Below are 24,846 nucleotides of genomic sequence, written 5' to 3'. Positions count from 1 at the left end.
CCAGCGTGATGTGATCTCCGAGCCACTCTAGCTGGATGTGACATCCGAGCCAATTCACGAGGACAGTGTATGGAAATACCTAGCAGAAAGTCGACAAAAAGTCTCCGGTTCATCAAATATTGTGGACCACTTGAAGTGAAATTCGCCATAATTCTATCAACTGTACAATAGTAACACTCGGAAGTCGTTCCAAAAGAAATGTCTGAGCCTATAAAATGTTGAGAAAAGAAAAAAAAATTCTGACCCTATTAAATGTTGGGAAAAATCTTCCCTTACGCCATCAAGATGGAAGCGAGATTGTAATACGCGAGGCAGCGTTGTTAGGGAGAAGGACTCAATGATTCAAACATTTCTGAAATGATGATGAGGGAATAAAAAATGAAATTGCAGAAACTCTGGTCATTCAAACAACAAAGGTCGTAGTTAAACATTCCAAGAGAATTCGTCTACCACTTTCAAAATTGCAGTGAAACTAGGCATTTTATTTCATTCCACTACATTTTGCATCTAGCTAGTCGATTGCGCATCCAAGTTATACACAGCTGCTGTAAAGGCCAAAATGATGCCAAAGGTCAAGTACTCTGATGGTACGTGTATGGACAAATGTTGGTGGAGTGCCATCAGTAGTAATGAAATCTGAGAAAATGCAATAAAAAGTAAAACTGACTTCATATCAAATGTAAGTGATCACAGGGTGAAGCGATTTAATCATATCCATCTCAAGTTCTTCCGTGACGCTGTAACATTATTATTAAAGGCAATGATGTACCAACACTTTCATCGAGGATCGTTTTATTTGATTGATGAGAAAAAAAGAAGACATCCGCTGATTTTTTGTTTCTGTCATCTCTTGTATCCGTTTTCAAACAACTAACTACTTAATATGCTGACGTATCATGTGTATTTTAGAATTATATTCATTATAGCTGCTCTGTAATGTAATAATCAATGGGTTTATTACCATACTGCGGCGACTCCAGTATAATTCGTGCTGCTATCGGAAGATTCAACACTAAAAACAATGATCAGATAAGTTAATTTCGATTTCCAAAATCTTTGAGGGTATTAGTGATTATGATAGCTCGTTGAATTGTAACTTCGATATCTAACTGCATAGTCAAATGGTGATTATGGCATATAATAATTTATAGAATTACTCATAAAACGTGCAACATCAAATATTATATGTGTACTTGTACCGGCAGTTATGTACGTGGTTAGAGAAGGAATGTGGCGATCGCGTGACCAGGCATGTTATAAATGTACGATCGACTGTTGTCATTGTCCACTTGTACCGTTACATCCTTGGAATTGGAGTCAGAATTCTGCATAAGCACGGCCACTGAACCATCAGAATTCTGAAAGGCAACAGTGTTGATGTTCTGACCAGTGTTGGAGTCAATCCGGACGGCGCCAGGTTTGACGAACTTGCTGAGATGGCCAATAAGGTAGAATTCTACTTCCTTGGTGTATCCCCCGCGTGACTGCACTGTGAGCGCACCCCTACATGTCTTGCAACCACCATTTGTCTGCACATGCGGGCCATGGTTCTCGTCTAGTGCAAGATTCCATAGCAAGACGGTCTTTGTCCACCCGCGAGGCTGTGCTATAAATAATGTTTCGGCGTTCCACATCAAGTTGCCGCTGAAATCAGAAGCCCAAGTACCGCCAGAACATTCGGAGAAGTACATGTCGACAGTTGGGTGTCTGTTATGCACCTGAAGAGGTGTGTTCTTGTCGCCACCATAACAATGCCATGCTACTCCCGATACGTACTGACTTGTATCATGATCATCTAGAATATTATTTGCATAATCCGTGTTGTCCCAGTTGTGGTCGTAAAGAAGGATCTTTGTTTTGTTGTTGTTTGATCGGAATACGGGACCGAGGTGATGCTTCACGAACTCGCTCTCCTGTTGCCATGACATTTCCATGGTAGGGTACTGGTCGTTACCATTGAGCGGTTCGTTCTGGACTGTAACCGCGGCTATGTTAATGCCCTCCCTCTGATATTCCGGAATGAATTTAAGGAAGTACTTTGCGTAAGCGTCATTGATGTTAGCATCCCTCTTCAGTTGACCGCCCTGAAGTCTGTTGCTAGTTTTCATCCACGCCGGGGCAGTCCAGGGAGTTCCCATAATCTTCAAACTTGGGTTAACCCGGAGTGCTTTCTTGATAACAGGAATAATAAAATGACGATCCTTGTCTATGCTGAAGTGGTCGAGATTGAAGTCCCAGGCAGTATCGGCGTATGTGTAAGGTGCTTCTGCCTGGATGTCGGATGCTCCCATCGGCAACCGAATGTAGCTGATACCTACAATTAGATGCGATCATGATTTTAAAAACAATGTACGTTGTTAATTTTTCACAATAAATGTTTTCGTGCATTAGCAATGTCTGGATATAACGATGACGAATGGTGTTTTATAAGAGAACAGTATATATGCCCTTCTCTGAAGGCCAAGGTTTTTGTTCTCGATAGTGAAGTTGCACTGTGCTTCAATCATTCAGGTGACATTTTATCATACCGTCATAAATAAGATTCCAATCATTATCATGCAACGAATGGTGTCACTATACAACGTACACTATCATGTTAGCCAATTTCGTCAAGCGACATTCGTCAAAGTCCATTTAAGAATTTCTGTTACAATTTGAACCAAGTCGATGACTAATTATCGTAGAGTGCAAAACCAATGCTGGCCTGTTGTTATGTTTTCAGATACAAATAGGATATATTTGTTGTAGCTTTATGAAAACATTTATGTTGATTTACAAGAGAAATGTAGATTGCTTTAAAGTACGCATGCATACCAATTCCAGCATATGGACTAAAGAGTTCATTGACGATTTCATCGTATTCGGGGCTGTTGTGAATGACATAAGCGGCTGAGCTCGTGAGTGCCGCACCAAATCCCTCCATGGTCTGGTACCGCCTTGTCCTGTCAATGTTGATATGAACGCCCCTTCCTCCTCCCGTGCTAGCGTATATTCTGGGGAGCTGACGTAAGAGGTTTCTCTGGTCCCCTGTCGTCAACCATCCGCGCATGGATCCAGACAGACATGCTGTCTTCCCAATACACATCAACAGGAGAATTAGGCTTGCTGTGGAATATGAAAACAAAGTTAGGTAGAATACCAAATGGATCCGAAGGGCTCCAAAACCGAATAGAAGAGCTCGATGACAAGTAAAAAGTTAGTCAATACACCATGCCCTTCAACAGATTCCAGATACGTGTGCGACAAGTTAAGCCACTCATTGCGTTATGTAAAGGATAGTGATGAGGAAATCACCTGGCAACTCAATACGACAATCAAGTTACAGGATGGGAGACTTAGCAGAGCAGACAACAATATGAGTGAACGCCTAGCAAATGGGCTGCGAATATATCGGGCAATTGTAAAATAGAAGCAGAGGAAGCACAGTATGAAAACAACGGATACAGCTGAGAACATGGCATACTACTACCCAAGTCCGAATGATTCAATTTTACTTTTTGTACCGAATGATAGATTATATGAAAGCGGAGAGATAGACAGAATCCACATCTATGGATAACCAAAGAGGAATCGAAACTAGAAAATGATGTTGTGATCTATCAATGCACTCCTCAGCAAGAGGTGAAGTGACAAGCCATAAATAGCATTAACTGAAAGTTTACGGGGAAGGCTTGGTTTTACTTAGAACATGCTTACCGGCACAGCGCAACAGTTTTTCAGATCAGATTCATACCAAACAGAAGAAAATTGCAATAAATGAACCTGGGGAGTTCGGAACAGGGCTCGGCGTACATAATTATAATGAGGGAACAATAATTGAGGTTGGTTATCAAAGAGAAAGCAGAAAAGGTCAATGAACATATGAGGATAAGGCACGAAGCCGTAAAGAAAAGAAAAGAGTTATATTAGTTGCAAATACGTACAGGGAAGCAGATTGCGAATTGAAGCGGAACAACATCTGAAGGCAATACTAGTTTCACCATGCAAGATATAGGGAACCGGTCTGGACAAAAGGTGCAAGAAATCGTAAACGCATGGAACCACATTACCAAACTAGTGTTATGCAAAGGAGATGGCACAGATCTACAAAGTGAAGAAAGTTTGTTGTACGATCTACAAAGTGAAGAGAGTTTGCTGTACATGAGGTGGCACCGATCTGCAAAGTGAAGAGAGTTTGTTGTACATTAGATGTCACCGATCTACAAAGTGAAGAGAGTTTGCTGTATATGAGGTGGCACCGATCTGCAAAGTGAAGAGAGTTTGTTGTATATGAGGTGGCACCGATCTGCAAAGTGAAGAGAGTTTGCTGTACATTAGATGTCACCGATCTACAAAGCGAAGAGAGTTTGCTGTACATTAGATGTCACCGATCTACAAAGTGAAGAGAGTTTGCTGTATATGAGGTGGCACCGATCTACAAAGTGAAGAGAGTTTGTTGTACATTAGATGTCACCGATCTACAAAGCGAAGAGAGTTTGCTGTACATTAGATGTCACCGATCTACAAAGTGAAGAGAGTTTGCTGTACATTAGATGTCACCGATCTACAAAGTGAAGAGAGTTTGCTGTACATTAGATGTCACCGATCTACAAAGTGAAGAGAGTTTGCTGTATATGAGGTGGCACCGACCTACAAAGTGAAGTGAGTTTGCTGTATAGGAGGTGGCACCGATCTACAAAGTGAAGAGAGTTTGCTGTACATTAGATGTCGTCGATCTACAAAGTGAAGAATTTGCTGTATATGAGGTGGCACCGATCTACAAAGTGAAGAGAGTTTGCTGTACATGAGGTGGCACCGATCTACAAAGTGTGGGGAGTTTGCTGTACATGAGATGTCGATCCACAAAGTGAAGAGAGTTTGATGTACATGAGATGTCGATCCACAAAGTGAAGAGAGTTTGCTGTATATGAGGTGGCACCGATCTACAAAGTGAAGAGAGTTTGCTGTACATTAGATGTCACCGATCTACAAAGCGAAGAGAGTTTGCTGTACATTAGATGTCACCGATCTACAAAGCGAAGAGAGTTTGCTGTACATTAGATGTCACCGATCTACAAAGTGAAGTGAGTTTGCTGTACATTAGATGTCACCGATCTACAAAGTGAAGAGAGTTTGCTGTATATGAGGTGGCACCGATCTACAAAGTGAAGAGTTTGCTGTACATGAGGTGGCACCGATCTACAAAGTGAAGACAGTTTGCTGTACATTAGATGTCACCGATCTACAAAGTGTGGGGAGTTTGCTGTATATGAGGTGGCACCGACCTACAAAGTCAAGAGAGTTTGCTGTACATTAGATGTCACCGATCTACAAAGTGAAAAGAGTTTGCTGTACATTAGATGTCACCGATCTACAAAGTGAAGAGAGTTTGCTGTATATGAGGTGGCACCGATCTACAAAGTGAAGAGAGTTTGCTGTACATCAGATGTCACCGATCTACAAAGTGAAGAGAGTTTGCTGTATATGAGGTGGCACCGATCTACAAAGTGAAGAGAGTTTGCTGTACATCAGATGTCACCGATCTACAAAGTGAAGAGAGTTTGCTGTACATGAGGTTGCACCGATCTACAAAGTGAAGAGTTTGCTGTATATGAGGTGGCACCGACCTACAAAGTGAAGAGAGTTTGCTGTATATGAGGTGGCACCGACCTACAAAGTGAAGAGAGTTTGCTGTACATGAGGTTGCACCGATCTACAAAGTGAAAAGAGTTTGCTGTACATTAGATGTCACCGATCTACAAAGTGAAGAGAGTTTGCTGTATATGAGGTGGCACCGATCTACAAAGTGAAGAGAGTTTGCTGTATAGGAGGTGGCACCGATCTACAAAGTGAAATGAGTTTGCTGTATATGAGGTGGCACCGACCTACAAAGTGAAGAGAGTTTGCTGTATATGAGGTGGCACCGATCTACAAAGTGAAGAGTTTGCTGTACATCAGATGTCACCGATCTACAAAGTGAAGAGAGTTTGCTGTATATGAGGTGGCACCGATCTACAAAGTGAAATGAGTTTGCTGTATATGAGGTGGCACCGACCTACAAAGTGAAGAGAGTTTGCTGTACATGAGGTTGCACCGATCTACAAAGTGAAGAGTTTGCTGTATATGAGGTGGCACCGACCTACAAAGTGAAGAGAGTTTGCTGTACATGAGGTTGCACCGATCTACAAAGTGAAGAGTTTGCTGTACACCAGATGTCGTCGATCCACAAAGTGAAGAGAGTTTGCTGTATATGAGGTGGCACCGATCTACAAAGTGAAGAGAGTTTGCTGTACATTAGATGTCACCGATCTACAAAGTGAAGAGAGTTTGCTGTACATTAGATGTCACCGATCTACAAAGTGAAGAGAGTTTGTTGTATATGAGGTGGCACCGACCTACAAAGTGAAGAGAGTTTGTTGTACATTAGATGTCACCGATCTACAAAGTGAAGAGAGTTTGCTGTACATGAGGTGGTAGTGAAATGTTTGTGCCATGTATATATTCCAACAGTAACAACATACACATTGTGCTATTTATTATGTTAATGATATGTGTGTTATAGTATAGATTGCATGCTGACTGTATGATTGTAACTATAATTGCAAAATAAATGACAGGTTTGATCTGGATGCAAGGTCAAGATTCCCTTTCAAAAATCGCATGAAAGGGATACTAGAATAACCATGTTGAAAATTATTATAGGAATTAAATTTGACATTCTAAACTTACAGTCGTAAGAAATTCCTTTTGATGACTAGATATGGCCTATGCATTGCATGTTAGTTAGTAATTTGTCAAGATTTTAAGCAGTATTTTAATTTGATTGGCCAATGCATATTTTGCTTAGTTATGATTGGCAAATAAATATTGCTTGTTTATTTGTTGGTGAAATATCACACTACATTGTTGAACTTCTCTCATGGATCTATGTTGTAAGTGAAAAGGGTTTAAGTATTGGATATAACTTGCCTTCACACTGTAATTGAATTGGTAAGAGTGAGTGCTGTTGTACAAGGATGGATACAATAGTATCATTGAGTTTTAGTTGTCACTAGTCTCTTATGAGTTCTTAATGTGAATTTGATAATTTATTTCTTGTGTAATGAAAAGAAGATACTAATTAACTTTAACTTTCCAATAGTTCAAAGTTATAGGTTGATGCATTACATAGAACCTGTCAGACATGAATTTTGAATATGTTACTCACAGGAATACACAGATTGTATAACTGTTTGTACAGGAATACACAGATTGTATAACTGTTTGTACAGGAATACACAGATTGTATAACTGTTTGTACAGGAATACACAGATTGTATAACTGTTTGTGCAGGAATACACAGATTGTATAACTGTTTGTACAGGAATACACAGATTGTATAACTGTACAGGAATACACAGATTGTATAACTGTACAGGAATACACAGATTGTATAACTGTTTGTACAGGAATACACAGATTATATAACTGTTTGTACAGGAAAACACAGATTGTATAACTGTTTGTGGAAAAAATGTCTCAGTTTTGGAATTATTTTAATTTTATACTCGTTTTGGTTTCATACACAAAATAACACTTCATTGATTCAGAAAGACCTATTTCACTATGACTATGGTTACTTCTACACGGTATAGTTATACCTCCGCAACGAAGTTAGGGGGGTATACTGGAATCAGGTGGTCCGTCCGTCCGTCCGTCCGTCTGTCTGTCTGTAGACGCATATTGTCCGGACAACTCCTCCTAAACCGATGGGCCAATTCCGATGAAACTTCACACAAATATTAATGATCATCTGTAGATGTGCATGCCACTTTGTTTCTCAAAATTTTGGTTGCTATGGCAGCTGGTCACTACAAACAGGTTTTCCAATAAGAACCATGACTTTAAGTTTGTCCTGACAACTCCTCCTAAACTAAATGGCCAATTCCACTGGTCACTATAAACAGGGTTTCTGATAAGGACCATAACTTTAAGTTTGTCCGGACAACTCCTCCTAAACCGAAGGGCCGATTTCAATGAAACTTCACACAAATATAGAGGACCATATGAAGATGTGCATGCCACTTTCTTTGTTTTCAAAATTATGGTTGCTATGGCAACTGGTCACTATAAACAGGGTTTCTGATAAGGACCATAACTTTAAGTTTGTCCGGACAACTCCTCCTAAACCGAAGGGCCGATTTCAATGAAACTTCACACAAATATAGAGGACCATATGAAGATGTGCATGCCACTTTCTTTGTTTTCAAAATTATGGTTGCTATGGCAACTGGTCACTATAAACAGGTTTTCTGATAAGAACTTTAACTTTAAGTTTGTCCGGACAACTCCTCCTAATCCGAAGGGCCGATTTCAATGACACTTCACACAAATATAGAGGACCATGGGTAGATGTGCATGCCACTTTCTTTTTCTCAAAATTATGGTTGTTATGGCAACGGATCACTATATTACTGGGTTATCTTAGTTAGCCTCTAATTTACAGTTCCAATTCACCATTGACTCGTGCAGATTGCGGGGGTATTAGTCAGCTATCCTGGCGACAGCTCTAGTTGGTTTATCTTGCAATTCTGCTTTCATTTTTTTTTAATTTGAAATAATTATGGGTATTGGTTTTAATATTTATGGGACAGTTGACACAGATAATCCTACATGATGTGTAGGATGAAATGGGAGATAATTAGTACTTTGTATGCTGTGTGAGTAGAAATAGGAGATATCCTGAATGTTGTGTGGGAAGAGACGAGAGATAAGTCTGTTTGTTGTGTGGAAGAGAAAATAGATCAATTTGTTAAGTGGGTAGAAATGGAATATAATGGAGTATAAATAAGTTGTGTTTTTAGAAATGGGTGATGGTCCAGTATGTTGTGTCAGAAGAGATTAGAGTTAAATCTGTTTGTTGTTTGGCTATAAATGGGAGATAAATATCTTTGTTGTGTAGGAGATAATCATGTATGTAGATAACCTCTATTTATTGGTATGGCTGTTAGGGCTTGGGGCTGTTCCATTGTTTGTAGGTAATCTCTTTTTGCATGTCAACTAGCGGATGGCGTTAATCGTATTTACATGTACATGTACTTCAAATGGGTCTAATGTAGATATGTTCTTTTATAACATTTTTGCCTGTGAAATATAGAAAATTAGTAAACTGATAAAACTTGTATTGTCACTGCAGTGATTAGCAATGAAAATAAAGTTCCCGCTTCGGATTGCAGTTTTTATTAATATTTCCCAGAGCGCGTAAAAACCTGTCATACTTATGAAATATATTTGATAATAAACGGCAAACAACTAAATATCCTCTTTCCACTACCTTATGTCAAATGATATTTTTAACTACATATTACTCGAAAAAGGAACTAACTTCGTATGTATTACAATCTTTTATTTAGAGCAGACATGCCTATACTGCACACACACACACACACACACACACACACACACACACATATATATATAAATATGATAAAATATAAATAGAACTGATAAACAATTTCCAAGAAAATGACAGAACTTATTTATGGATTTCTTTGTTTCTCTTTGGAAAATAATAAAAGAAATCAAACACTCAATCACTTCATACGGAACAATGATTATTTAATAACGCATATTTGAGATATTGTGAAAAAAAAATCGTTTTGGACATGAATAAGTGGAACTATATTTTTAAGTTGGAAAAACAATGCGGAAGTGTAATTATACTAGGTCATTCTTTATGAGGGTATGAATTTCATGCTAGGGATGTACAAGGTGTGCATTCATACTCGCAGATACAATATACCTGACTTTATCCTGGATTACTGTAGTACCGTATGTTGTAGCAGTTAGTCTTTGCTAAGGTGAGTTACTCTAACAATCATATATATTGTAGTATGTTTGTTGTGATTTCATGTTTGACCTATTTTTACCAGGGTGGCCATTGCGGAAGAGAAGAGTATTGCCAAAAATGGTGTGGTAAGAGTTTCACTCCAATATCATTATGTGTTGGTACTAGATTGAACTTCATATACTTGAAAAATGAGTGTTCTGTTTATATCAAAACCCTGTATAACAGTCGGTATTGTAGAGTTACCACGAAAGGGGGCACGGAAGTATGACTCAAACCGGGGTACTGTATATTCAGATATGTTTTACAGAGAGGCGTATAGGATACAACATGACAGTACATTACCTTGAGAAAGGGTTCCAGTAGATTTGTCATCTTTATAAATCCATTTGACTTCATGAAATGCTAGATACTCCAATGAAAAATGAGTACCACAAAAATCAGCCAATGTCTGAGTATGACTACTAAGGTATTTATCAGTGTATATTGAACAGTAATACGTAAGCAGACGTAAGGACACAAGATATGAATTAAATGCGCAGTAAGATTACATTGTTATATCAATCCTTTGGAGTCAGTGCATATAAATAAAGTTAAACCTCTTTTCATATAGATATGGCCGAGTGTACATGATTAGTTTGCATGGGTCTACATGTATGTGGTCTGATGTACAAGTTTTTTTTTACATTTGTACTTTAACTTAAACCCGAATGAGCAAATACACACGTGTATCTTAGTACAATATTATGTAATAAGGATTAGAAAACAAACAATGGTGAAACAGCAGTGTGATATACCAGATAGGCATAGTACTCACAAACTGTACACGAGATAGGCCTAGTGCTCACAAACTGTACACGAGACATGCCTAGTACTCACAAACTGTACACGAGACATGCCTAGTACTCACAAACTGTATACGAGATAGGCATAGTGCTCACAACCTGTATACAAGAAAGGCTTAGTGCTCACAAATTGTACACGAGATAGGCCTATTTTTCAAACTGTACACCAGATAGGCCTAGTTTACAAACTGTACACGAGACATGCCTAGTTCACAAACTGTACACGAGAAAGGCCTAGTGCTCACAACCTGTACACGTGATAGGCCTAGTACTCACAAACTGTAAACGAGATAGGCCTAGTGCTCACAAACTGTACACGAGACAAGCCTAGTTCACAAACTGTACACGAGATAGGCCTAGTACTCACAAACTGTACACAAGATAGGCCTAGTACTCACAACCTGTACACAAGATAGGCTTAGTGCTCACAAACTGTACACAAGATAGGCCTAGTACTCACAACCTTTACACAAGATAGGCTTAGTACTCACAAACTGTAAACGAGATAGGCCTAGTACTCACAAACTGTACACGAGACAAGCCTAGTGCTGACAAACTACACGAGATAAGCCTAGTTCCCAAACTGTACACAAGATAGGCCTAGTACTCACAAACTGTATATGATACAGTCCTAGTGCTCAAAAACTGTACACGAGTTAGGCCTAGTGCTTACAACCTGTACACGAGAAAGGCCTAGTGCTCACAAACTGTACACAAGATAGGCCTAGTGCTCACAAACTGTATACGAGATAGGCCTAGTATTCACAAATTGTATACGAGACAAGTCTAGTTCACAAACTGTACACGGGACAGGCCTAGTTCACGAACTGCATACGAGAAGGCATATTATTAGGTATTCTGATCATGGTTAGAAGGTTGTTTTTAAGACAAATAGCAAATAGTAAATTGTGGAGTTTGAAAACATGCATCTTTTACCTCAAATTCAACCGTTGAAACTTTCTTCCAGTGTTCGAAATAGTGTGTGATACGATATTGTTTTATTTGATTTCAATTTTATCGACAAAGATGATTAAAGTCAATAAGATCGAATAACAGGCAAAGCCTATATAAATTCAATCCGATGATGGCTAAAGAAATAGACTGACGAGTCGTAAATGACAGATTTTAAATTTTGAAATGAAAATGATAAAATACAACAGTCAAAGAGATACCACTCATTCGTATATCTTAATTTCATTTACATTCACACGTCACACACACATAATACACATACAATTACAGCAATTATTTGTTTATTACGACCATATCATATGAACTACATGCCACTCAGTTATTAACAGACAAAAGTACATGTGTATATTGTTATTTAGATGACCATTAATTGCTGGCTCACGTAAGTTCCGTTTAAATTCAGTAACTGTCCAGGATGAGATCACCTTTCAGGCAATGTATTCCGTGCATTATCTATGCGTTGGAAAATATCATATTCTACTGTGGGATTCTTCTCCATTATTTTCGAGTGACCTTTTCTATTCAACATGTACACTTGTCAATAACTTGTGCGGTATATTTCAACCATGTCCATTCGAAGTTTCCTGTATTAAAGTGTTTCATGTCGCTTCTTATTCCGTAAATATCTAGTTTAACCAGTAGTCTTTATTGAAGGACCGTATCAAATGCTTTTTTGAAACCTTGATAAAGAGTGCCCCAATTGTTTTCCTTGTTAAGCTTTCCTGTCCACTTGTCTAAGACTTCTATTTATTGCGTTAAACATGGATGTCCTTTTCTGAAGCCTTGCTGATGTTCCGTAAATATTTTGATTCCATATTGTTCAATCACGATTATTCTTTTCAACACGTCAACCATGTGGGTTTCCCCCTGGTACTCCGGTTCCTCCCGCAGTAAGACATCTCGCCCGTTTTCATCTTGTTTCGCATTTGTTGTAACAAAGAAAGTTCATTATTGTAATATAGGTACAATATTGAGATAAATTGCAGGAGTGAAATGGCATAATTTCACGTTTGTAAATGGTTGGTCATGGGCAGACCTGTAGAAATCAACGTTGGCTGAAACCCGTTCAGATAAAATGTTCATGGAATCTGATCTATATAGTGTAAATAGGCGGTATTGGAAGTATTAACCATTTACAGACTGGCCGAGTTTATTTTCACAGTAATATACCCGTGTACATATACTGCAATACTGTTTTAATTCTACCATTTCTTTTCTCCTTCAGGAAGACAGAAAGTGTTTGTTTCATCTGGCTCAGATCAGATCGATGAATCAGTACTTCGAACATTCTAGGATATCTGGATATCGAATTCTTGGAGGAAAACATATGTTGCTGTAAATATACTTAATCATGAAGTGACCAAACAAGTTCAGGTGAAAATTGATTGCAATAGTAACGCATCTGTTCAAAGGAAACGGCCATTCAACAGGTTAGCCTACCTGTACTATAAAAATAATAATATGAAACGTAAAGAAACATATATAATGATAACTACATATCATGTGCTGAAGTTAATTGTATGTATTTGGTTATTGATGGAAATAAACAGAAGAAAGAAAAGCCGAAGGAAGACTATGTCTCAATCAAATAAATATAATATCCAATATTTACGTTATTACCTGGGACATTCATGTAGTAAATATATTAAACAATATAGAAAATTGTCACAATTTCTTGATAGAGGTATTGTGCCTTATATAAGACTAGTACATGTATATATCGTGCAACTTCCTCCGCGACTCCATGTTAACAATCAAATTCAACGACATGATGGAGAAACTGTGTTTCCTCGTCTCATATGGGCCTATCAGACAGGAGAAGGGCTTAAAATCGACGTTCCTGCCGATTTACAATACCAAAACAATCCTTTCACGGCCATTCGTGTTCGAGTTCGTAATCCCGTCGGGAACACCACAGAAGTAGGAACGGTAAGAAATGTTATACTAAACATTACCTAGATAATAGAGTTTATCACAGACAACTGTACTGTGTGTTTGTATACCATTCCATTGTTTATTTCTATATATGTTACCCAATAATTTCCCTGGTACCAGATGACCTAAGTAATGCTTGCACTATCAATAAAAATAGCTATATTTTCCATTTAGTTAACTATGACGTCATAGCTTATTGTCGTCGTATGCATTGTAGCGTCATCAAAGAAAGTTATTCATATTTTTATTTATGTTATCAATCTTATATGAGTTTCCATTTCTAGTACGATTAATGTACAACCTAGTTTTATCAAAATGGCTGATTTCCAAGGCTAGTTTATCCCATGCTGATTTTTCTGGTTTTGTTTTCGTATACTGTTATTAGTAATAGGCTACACAGGCAATATTCCTTCACGTGAATTGTATGTGAAAAAAATTCCACGTGGATTTCACGTCCAGGAGTACTGCCTGTGTAATAGGAGTATTAAGTGTAGTAATAGGAGAGAAAGTATTAAAATTTCTTAGGAACTTTTTAGAGTTGGTAATATTATCAATACTTGACGAGACAATGATTGGACAACTTATAACAATCATTGACTGTTATTGAGTACATGTGCATAGTATTAAGTTATACTACAGAACACGGATTTTTCTGTCCCCGTGACAAGTTTTTGAAGAATGTTATTATCAACAACAATGATAATAATTGGACTTTAATCATATAGTTAAATAGTTTTAGCAAGGTTTTAAAGGCTTTAAAGGTTTTTCTATTGTGAGTGAAAGTGTGTGTTTGTTTGTGTGCGAACATATACGAGTAAGGATGTGTGTGTCGATAATAACATATTGAAAAGATTCTGTACACAATTGGTCATAAAGTAATTAATAACGTTAACTATATAGATGATGTATGGTGTCTTTGAGAATGTCTATCCACTAGAAACAGTAAATTTGAGCCAGTCATATCATATATATATATATATATATATATATATGTAAACATAAATGACACAAGGCCATTCCGGTTAAATATCGCTAACGTGATTGCCTTGATGTGTCATTTATGTTTACATATTTAAGCGATTCACAATGTCATCATCAAGTTGAACTATATATATATATAACAAAGGCGAAGTTTGATACTTCAGAACAACGGGAATTTATGGTGTCTGCATGCGGGGATTCACGATGTGGAACATGTGCATATAAAGAACGGAAAAACCATAAAACCAAACAGTGACTTAACTTGTAAAAGCAAGAATTTAATTTACTGTATTGTCTGTGCTACTTGCCGCGAATATTATATCGGACAAACGGGAAATGCTCTGTCGGAAAGAATCCGCGTTCACAGACAACAAATGCTTACGCCCGAAACACGTAAAATTCCGCTAAGTGAACATTCCGTGTATATCCATTTCACAAGATGCCCGAGTATAATGCTACAAAGCGAATATGCAAGGAAGAAATATTTGTTAAACTTTTCAAACCGGCACTCAATGGTTAGAAATTGGGTGTCGTTACACATTAAAATACAGTAACGTAATTATTACCTCACCATTATGTTATTGATTGTATTGCGTCATAATGTTGTTACTAAGCGTTAAAAAGTAATCGCCTGAAGATAGCCGATACACGGCTTGAAAACGTTACCGATATTCAACCGGTTGTGTCATTTATGTTTACATATATATATATAAGTATATTGTATTGCTGGAAAACTGAATAAAAAATAAAATTAAACAAGTTTTAAGGGCTTTTGTGGGGGTCGAAAAGTGGTAAAACTGCTCTTAACCTTTTGCAATGAACTAGGACCACTTTCCCAACCGTTTGACTTGCTCACACTGCCTATTGGTATTCGGTAAACTGTTGAGCTTAATGTTCAGTGTAAGAAGGTGTTGCATTTTCTTCGAGTTTAAAATATATGTTCTGTACTTCGAAATATGTTTATAAAGGTGAAAACTGTACTCGGTTGGGTGGCCATGATGTTTTCACAATGTATAATCCAACCGGGATACTATACGTTTCCTCCACGTACGTCTGTCTATTTGTCTACCAGTCCGTCCACACAAAATTTCCTGCACGTTTTTCAGTGATGCTCCATGTATTTACGTTGAAGTTGGTTTGTAACCTTAAAAATATGAATGATTAAGTGCAAATTTAAGGGATTTGAGGTCACTTGACAAGGTCACTGTTACTATTATTAGCGGGGGCTGGTTGGGGAGGCATTTCTTTGCCAATACCAAGTATTTTTTTTTACTAAGCAAAATGCACGACCATAATTATGTAGATATTTATTCACAAGCTTCAATTACCGCCACATAGCTTAATACGGTTTATATTGCTTTTGTGGGGGTGGAAATATAGCGGGGTGCGGAGACATTGAGTTGCATCAACATATTTCAATTGTTTATGATTTCTCTTTTGGAATTGCACATACTTGGTCCCTGCATCTCTAGAAGTTCTAGAAGGTTGAAACAGCTGTGTGATGCTTTTCTTTAATCATTATGCGCCATGTGTTGTGTAACTAAATACGTCATCAGACCTGTCTTTTGTGTAATCGTTTAAGAGAGATGACAACAGGGATGGTGCGGTAAACTTAAATGGTGCGGATAACAGGGAGGCTGTTAGTGAGAGGAGGAATACGGATTACAGGGATGCTACGGAAGATTTGAACGGCGAGGAAGCATGTTCGGGTAGGACAAACTTATAAGGAAAGGCCCTAGGAAATAATTGATGTGAAATTAAAAGTAAACGTACTGAAATCATGCTGAATACAGTGCCCCAAATCAATTCGTTCTGAAATGTCTTTTATACTTCGTTCTGAAATGTCCTTTATCCGCATTAATTCATATAAAGTACGTAATTCAGAATTCACACCTCAGATATATGTATAAAATAACCTGAACGTTTTACATGCAGGCAATGCATTGAAATATTGCATATACATATATAATAAAAATATATATAATAAATGTGACAGAAATATGTTTATCATAATGTAAGTCATACATGCAAAACACTTATAAAATCGAATACTCATATTATTAAACAAAGCCATCCATGTGCCATATACCTATCATCTTATTTTATTTCTGAATATCAGCGAATCTATTTGGTGGTATTGATCGGTTAGGAAGACAGAGGAGAGGGATGATATTAGTCGAAGTATGCTATCGTGGATCAAACCTCCATATCCTAGTGAGAAAGGGCACACCTGTCTCGGAGTTTATCCGTTCTAGAGAATTTGGAAGAAAGGTAAGACATGATAGATATTAAAATAAATCACCAAACATAACAATACAATCATTATAACACTGAAAATGTGTTCTTACAGCCAGGCATGTCTTAACTTAAGTGTACATTGTGTTACTATAAGCTCTGAGACTAATGCATACTGACTATATATTTATATATCGAAAACCGAATAACGTAGTTATAATAGTAGTACAATTTGCTGTATTAACGTCATCTTTAGAAGGCGTCAAACATATAAGTTTTTGTAAAGAATCATAAAAGTTTGACAGTTTAACACAGTATCTCAACTGTAACGAAGAGCAGTAAAAATAAGAAATTGTTTTGTGATACGAATTTTAATGTATAAGTATTCTTTTAAAGGTATTTGATAAATGGAATATCCCGGAGGATCACCTGAACAATATGATATTGAGACATGGCGACCAAGTTATTGAGACACTCGAGATTGACTGCACTCTGCGTCTAACTACAGGCCATTTGGACCTCTTTATCCAACAGTATCAACGTACTAATAACTGACATATTATTTACTATTAAATCTATTATTAATTTTTTACTTATTTATTTATTTATTTATTTGTGTATATAGTTATTATTGACCTTTTCTCTTCTCTGTTATACTTTCTCTTCAATAAATTATTTTCTCTATTATAAGCAAAACTTTCCTCTCAACTATGATCTTTCTTTTCCTCCATTAATTGATAATAAGCATTCCATTTTACTATATCGTTAAATAATTAGAAATACAACTATACCACTTAAATTATTTATAATATTTATAACGGAAGTACGGAAAGGACCTGTATAGGCTTAGCCTGTTGCCAATCCACTTTATATCTAAAATCTATCTCTATTATGAAATATTGTATGTAAATTAATTCAAATGCTTGATTGAATAAAATATTTTGAAATGGAATGTATGAATCACTTTTCATGTGGTGTATTACACATAATATACAATCTTTGATAAATTTAACATTTATAGTTTTTGATATAGTTGCATTTTAAATGACATGTAAATAACACGCACACAGTGCTTTTTTAGATTCAAAGTAGAACTGTGATTTTGTATTTATTATGCCGTTACTTTACAATGCGCGAATTGCGAGAACATTAGATCAGAGTTTCGTATTTTTTTTACCTATGTCTAGTATACAGGTATACTGAAGAGTTTAGTTAATAATTAATAATTTGGTGTTATTTAAATGCCCCCATTTATTGCCATCCAAAACGTATTGATCATTTACTGCATATCACTAATCGTGTACATTTACAATTTATACAGATTCCTATAAAGCTAACAGTGTGAACATATATATCTGTATACATATAAGTTGTTGCGTACAGAAGTTGTGTGTAACAGTTTAAATTTGTTACAAATAATTATTGGATACTATTACAATTAACAATGATCAAAGAGGTTTATATAATGATGATAGAAATATAAAAGCCTATAAGCTGATAAATCTGTACCATAATATCACTCTGATATCAGTTCGTTTCCCAAACAGATACTGGATAACATAGGTAAAAACCAAACCAGCCTTTTTGCCATAATTCACATTTTTATTTTCAGTTTAAATTGACCAGAATTTGACATGAATTTTTCATGCGAAATTGACCTGATGTTTAGACAATTTTCAGGTCAGTTTCAAGTAAAATTCAGGTTAATAATTTTTCAGATCAATTTTTTTCTGTGTATAGTAAAAGATCCATGCTAGCTTATTTTGTGTTATATGATGAAGTATGATTAATGGATATCGTCTGCTGATTGCTAACTATTGATTGTCTATATACAGATCGTTGTTAAGGTATCAGAGACATAATTTCATGCAATAGAATACAATCAAATAGAACTGACAATGGACACACATAAGTAACTTCTGCTCGTAAGAAAGTACAGGGTTATGTGAAAGTTTTATTGTTTAGGGTATTGAGGTATATAAACAGAAAAAAATGTATATTCTTTAGGAATTATATTACATCCACAAACCACACTTTTATTAAATATTACTATATCTTCATAAAAGAGCAATTATGATCCATTGAGAACAAGAAAAGATAATTGTATATTTCATACAATACCAGATATACTTTAAGCTATGACCCTTCAAAAGTGTGAGCTTCTAAAAATATTTGTTTTTAAAAATTCAAGTAAATGCGTGAATGCATATCTAATTACCTCCTTAAGATATTACATCAGGCTCCGCCCCCACATTTTGTGGGTAACATTCGGTCTTACAAGGAATCGTTTTATGATGTTGTTGGTTGGTATGAATTATATCATATGTTCTGTAACGTGTATGCCATTTATGAAATTGTGTGAGAAGCATTGTACACGCCGTTGGCGATGTAGATTTTTTAAATAATTCATTTGATATTTTTCAACCTTTTTAGGCCCATTTCGAGAATCATTTTGACAAACCATACTTTTTGCACGTTTTATCATTGGCGAGTCGTAATTGAAGCAGTTTTAGAGAAAACAAATTGTATCCAACATATATATGAAATTACTACGTACTGTATACATCATATGAACATCTTAGAATCTTACAGGTGATCTTGATGTTTCCGAGTGTTGCCGTTACCCAGCATGTCGCTTTCGGCACCTGCTGTATTTCTGCTTTATATGTTGTTTACCTATGTGTAAAATTCTATAAATACTTGTGTATATAAAACACCCATCTGTTTCAACAGAATCACCTGTCATTTTCAAATTCGTTTGTTTTTACAATGTATGCAATTAATATTTTATTCGGTTATTGATTCACAAATTATTTTTTTTATATAATTTTAACTTTCATTGTACATTCATCTCTTTTGGGATTTAACTTTATCTTAAAAAAAAAGAAAGAAAAAAAAACTAATTTACTGTAGATGATCATATGTCGAAGCCTAAATATACACAACCGTCACTAAAAATCGAGAAAATAGGAGACCATTTTGATATAGTCTAACATTATTTGACAAAAATTCAAGAAGATACCGAGAGTTAATGTTGGTATAACAGCGGTTAAAATTCACTCTGTGTGAACATGCCTCCATCTTTGATCGTTGCCGAACCAAAGTAAAAACATCCCTTAGATATTTCAGTAAGAGGTCAGAATTCTAAGAGACTAACATGCATACAGGTTAACTAGATAACTCCATAACGAATGCCATGATGTTTGTTTTGTTTATGTGAAGTATGAAGATTGATCAAATGTTTGTTTATGGGGTGGCCTTCCAAACGTCGAATCAACCTCGTTTTTTTTAATAAATACAAGTCAGCTTAAATATGTTAAGTGTTAATGTTAAATTTGCATAGTTATCGAATAAATGTATTCTCAGAAACTTACTGAATCACGAAAATTTGCCAAATGATACGTGTTATTAATTGTAGCCTATATGCGTTGCAAATATATTATCATTTCATTGAATGTGTACATAGCATATGCAGATGTATATATTAAACTCCTTATCAACATAAAAAAAAACTTTTCCGAGTTTGCATTTAATAATGAGTTCATGTTTTACATAATGCGTTCAGTATGAATAAATCTTTATGGCAATAAAATGCCACATAGGACGGTATATATGTGAATACTCCAAACAAATTACATGGCTATGGCCCTTTGTTCAAATTTTATGTAGGACAATTTTACAGGATATACTCATATTTGATGATTTTTACTGCTGAAGGATTTATACAATGTCAGTAAATCAGTATGATGATACCGGCTAAATTTCATTTCCAGTTCATAACTTTGATTTTCTTGAAACCGTTTCGTCATCACTTCTGAATTTAAGCCAGAAATACAGAAAGCTATTTTAGTCAAGACGCTAGTACGTTATTTTAAATATTGTTACTTTTATTGATATGCCATAGTCGCTTCCATGCCTCTTGCTTGAAATTAATACTGAATTCTTTGATTAAGGAAACATTGAAGAATTCTTTAAATTCAATAATCTAATAGCTCAACTCCAAATCGGCCAACTATCCATACCTGTTCACATCCTTGCGATTTCTATAGAGGATTGAAACCAAAATGATTGCGACCAAAACACTTCATCTTCACGTTTATTTTTAGTATTGTTCTGTGAAGACACAACATAGCTTCATCTGCATACTGGCTTTGCATTTTCACCTATCCTGATATCATTGACGGCATTGGGAACTTTTGGCATTACACTTACCGAGTATTCCTGTTATTTGTTTCGTACCAGTTGTTGTATCAAAAAGGTACGGTGAGGTCCCAAGTTGGCAGCCGTCTTTACAAAGCATGAGATTCAAACATAAAAATCAACTTTTTTTTTTTTTAACTAGCATAACTGATGTAGTATCAATGCTTGAATAGTTCCATAATATATTTATACACTTTGTTCGCAAATAAAGATTCACTGTTTTTTTTTTTTTTTTCTTTGAATGTCAAATCAAGAATCACAGTTCCACCATCTTGGATCCATATAGTATTCTTCAGGAAACGAACCACTTGCAAGTTTTAGGTAGATCTAACAGGGAGCATGGAGACGGACACCGAGACAAGGGGTTATTTCTAAAAGATTTTCCGTTCCTGTATGCGCTCACCTCGATGAGAAATCACACGGACTTTGTACGAGATCCAACGGTCCAATGTACAGAAGTATTACTTAGGGGATAGTACTTGTGTCCTGACACTTTATCACTAGCTCTCCACCTCTGGGTTGCGAGTTCGAAACCTACGTGGGGCAGTTGCCAGGTATTGACCGTAAGCCGGTGGTTTTTCTCCGGGTACTCCGGCTTTCCTCCACCTCCAAACCTGGCACGTCCTTAAATGACCCCGGCTGTTAATAGGACGTTAAACAAAAACAAACCAAACCAAAGTAAGCTTAGTGGCTGTTTGCAAGTCATTTCAACATAGAAGCTGCAAATTCCTAAGTTTTAAGTTCAATCCTGAGCAAAATGCCTCATATTTTGACTGACTGATTATCATTGTACAGGTAAATATAGTTCTGTGTTCTGGTGTAGCTGTATCTGTGACTGTCATCCCTTAGAGAGGGAACATTTATACAACTAGGTACTACTACTTTAAAATGCGGCAGTAAATTATGATTATAATTTTACAAAATATACTGGCCACACGGAGCTTTTTAAATCTAATGTGTTGATGGTAAAAGAAAAAAAAATCATTTAAGTAGAAATTGTGAAAGGTACAGTTTTATAGTGAAGTAATTATGATATAAAAACAGGAGTCTTGTTAAATTTCAGTAAAACATTTACACTGTATTAACATTTGTTTAATTTCATATTTTTTAGTTAATCAGGATTATTTGGAGAGTTACCAATATAATGCATCATAAACTTGACAGAAAAATAATTTCCTTAATTTTTATCAGGAATGATAACTGATCTTTACATAGACAAGTTTAAGTTCAAAGGTCACAACGTAAAGGGCAAGGTGCCCGCTCTCCTTGAAGTCCTGGATAACTATGACCTTCAGTCCCTGGTGCAGTTTTTTGAGTCAGCATGATGACAAGGATGTGTTGTAGAGTTAAGATTATCAAGGATATGTTACAGAGATTTGACTATCATAGATATGTTACAGAGATGTGATTGTCATAGATATGTTACAGAGATGTGATTGTCATAGATATGTTACAGAGATGTGACTATCATGGATATGTTACAGAGATGTGACTATCATGGATATGTTACAGAGATGTGATTATTATGGATATGTTACAGAGATGTGACTATCATGGATATGTTACAGAGATGTGACTATCATGGATATGTTACAGAGATGTGACTGTCATGGATATGTTACAGAGATGTGACTATCATGGATATGTTACAGAGATGTGATTATTATGGATATGTTACAGAGATGTGACTATCATGGATATGTTACAGAGATGTGACTGTCATGGATATGTTACAGAGATGTGATTATCAAGGATATGTTACAGAGATGTGACTATCATGGATACGTTACAGAGATGTGACTATCATGGATATGTTACAGAGTTGTGACTATCATGGATATGTTACAGAGATGTGACTATCATGGATATGTTACAGAGATGTGATTATTATGGATATGTTACAGAGATGTGACTATCATAGATATGTTACAGAGATGTGACTATCATGGATACGTTACAGAGATATGACTATCATGGATATGACTGTCATGGATATGTTACAGAGATGTGACTATCATGGATATGTTACAGAGATGTGACTATCATAGATATGTTACAGAGATGTGACTATCATGGATATGTTACAGAGATGCGACTATCATGGATATGTTACAGAGATGTGACTATCATGGATATGTTACAGAGATGTGACTATCATGGATATGTTACAGAGATGTGACTGTCATGGATATGTTACAGAGATGCGACTATCATGGATATGTTACAGAGATGTGACTATCATGGATATGTTACAGAGATGTGACTATCATGGATATGTAACAGAGATGTGACTATCATAGATATGTTACAGAGATGTGACTGTCATGGATATGTTACAGAGATGTGACTATCAACGATATGTTACAGAGATGTGACTATCATGGATATGTTACAGAGATGTGACTATCATAGATATGTTACAGAGATGTGACTATCATGGATATGTTACAGAGATGCGACTATCATGGATATGTTACAGAGATGTGACTATCATGGATATGTTACAGAGATGTGACTATCATGGATATGTTACAGAGATGTGACTGTCATGGATATGTTACAGAGATGCGACTATCATGGATATGTTACAGAGATGTGACTATCATAGATATGTTACAGAGATGTGACTATCATGGATATGTTACAGAGATGTGACTATTATAGATATGTTACAGAGATGTGACTATCATAGATATGTTACAGAGATGTGACTATCATAGATATGTTACAGAGATGTGACTATTATAGATATGTTACAGTGATGTGACTATCAAGGATATGTTACAGAGATGTGACTATCATGGATATGTTACAGAGATGTGACTATCATGGATATGTTACAGAGATGTGACTATCATAGATATGTTACAGTGATGTGACTATCAAGGATATGTTACAGAGATGTGACTATCATGGATATGTTACAGAGATGTGATTGTCATAGATATGTTACAGAGATGTGACTATCATAGATATGTTACAGAGATGTGACTATCATGGATATGTTTCAGAGATGTGACTATCATAGATATGTTACAGAGATGTTGTTACAGAGATGTGACTATCATGGATATGTTACAGAGATGTGACTATTATAGATATGTTACAGAGATGTGACTATCATGGATATGTTACAGAGATGTGACTATTATGGATATGTTACAGAGATGTGACTATCATAGATATGTTACAGAGATTTGACTATCATGGATATGTTACAGAGATTTGACTATTATGGATATGTTACAGAGATGTGACTATCATAGATATGTTACAGAGATGTGACTATTATGGTTATGTTACAGAGATGTTACTATCATGGATATGTTACAGAGATGTGACTATCATTGATATGTTACAGAGATGTGACTGTCATGGATATGTTACAGAGATGTGACTTTCATGGATATGTTACAGAGATGTGACTTTCATGGATATGTTACAGAGATGTTGTTACAGAGATGTGACTATCATGGATATGTTTCAGAGTTGTGACTATCATAGATATGTTACAGAGATATGACTATCATAGATCTGTTACAGAGATGTGACTATCATGGATATGTTTCAGAGTTGTGACTATCATGGATATGTTACAGAGATGTGACTATCATAGATATGTTACAGAGATGTGATTGTCATAGATATGTTACAGAGATGTGACTATTATATATATGTTACAGAGATGTGACTATCATGGATATGTTACAGAGATGTTGTTACAAAGATGTGACTATCATGGATATGTTACAGAGATGTGACTATCATAGATATGTTACAGAGATGTGACTATTATGGATATGTTACAGAGATGTTACTATCACAGATATGTTACAGAGATGTGACTATCATAGATTATAATTTTACAAAAT

At 36.1% G+C, this 24,846-nt stretch overlaps 2 protein-coding genes across 4 annotated transcripts; one reads left to right on the top strand and one right to left on the bottom strand.

The window, feature by feature from the left end:
• Nucleotides 1-775: 775 nt before the first annotated feature.
• LOC117329204 (endo-1,6-beta-D-glucanase neg1-like) lies at nucleotides 776-10,332 on the bottom strand. The gene is made up of 3 exons (XM_033887019.1): nucleotides 10,152-10,332; nucleotides 2,815-3,105; nucleotides 776-2,314 (listed from the first exon to the last, which is right to left on the bottom strand). Exons 2-3 carry the CDS (start codon nucleotides 3,083-3,085, stop codon nucleotides 1,218-1,220), a joined length of 1,368 nt encoding a protein of 455 aa, XP_033742910.1. The 5' UTR covers nucleotides 3,086-3,105; nucleotides 10,152-10,332; the 3' UTR covers nucleotides 776-1,217.
• LOC117329205 lies at nucleotides 9,698-17,734 on the top strand. 3 transcript variants are annotated; one of them, XM_033887022.1, is made up of 5 exons: nucleotides 9,698-9,819; nucleotides 12,849-13,552; nucleotides 16,122-16,230; nucleotides 16,659-16,810; nucleotides 17,171-17,734. In XM_033887022.1, exons 2-5 carry the CDS (start codon nucleotides 13,085-13,087, stop codon nucleotides 17,327-17,329), a joined length of 888 nt encoding a protein of 295 aa, XP_033742913.1. In that variant the 5' UTR covers nucleotides 9,698-9,819; nucleotides 12,849-13,084; the 3' UTR covers nucleotides 17,330-17,734. The 3 variants fall into 3 exon arrangements, with proteins under 3 accessions (XP_033742913.1, XP_033742911.1, XP_033742912.1); XM_033887020.1 differs by having other exon boundaries at nucleotides 16,122-16,248; XM_033887021.1 differs by lacking the exon at nucleotides 9,698-9,819 and adding an exon at nucleotides 9,853-9,934 and having other exon boundaries at nucleotides 16,122-16,248.
• Nucleotides 17,735-24,846: the final 7,112 nt, after the last annotated feature.

The sequence above is a fragment of the Pecten maximus genome, chromosome 6 (genome assembly GCF_902652985.1).
Source record: "Pecten maximus chromosome 6, xPecMax1.1, whole genome shotgun sequence".
Taxonomy (NCBI): Eukaryota; Metazoa; Mollusca; class Bivalvia; order Pectinida; family Pectinidae; genus Pecten; species Pecten maximus.
This window is presented reverse-complemented; position numbering and strand designations above follow the sequence as displayed.

Bases quoted from the DNA above. Each gene is read 5' to 3' on its own strand.
- LOC117329204 (XM_033887019.1), bottom strand. From the start codon at position 3,085: ATGTGTATTGGGAAGACAGCATGTCTGTCTGGATCCATGCGCGGATGG. The intron at 2,315-2,814 runs GTATGCATGCGT...ATCTAATTGTAG, and splicing joins TAGTCCATATGCTGGAATTG to GTATCAGCTACATTCGGTTG.
- LOC117329205 (XM_033887020.1), top strand. From the start codon at position 13,085: ATGAAACGTAAAGAAACATATATAATGATAACTACATATCATGTGCTG. The intron at 16,249-16,658 runs GTAGGACAAACT...TCTGAATATCAG, and splicing joins CGGCGAGGAAGCATGTTCGG to CGAATCTATTTGGTGGTATT. The intron at 16,811-17,170 runs GTAAGACATGAT...ATTCTTTTAAAG, and splicing joins CTAGAGAATTTGGAAGAAAG to GTATTTGATAAATGGAATAT.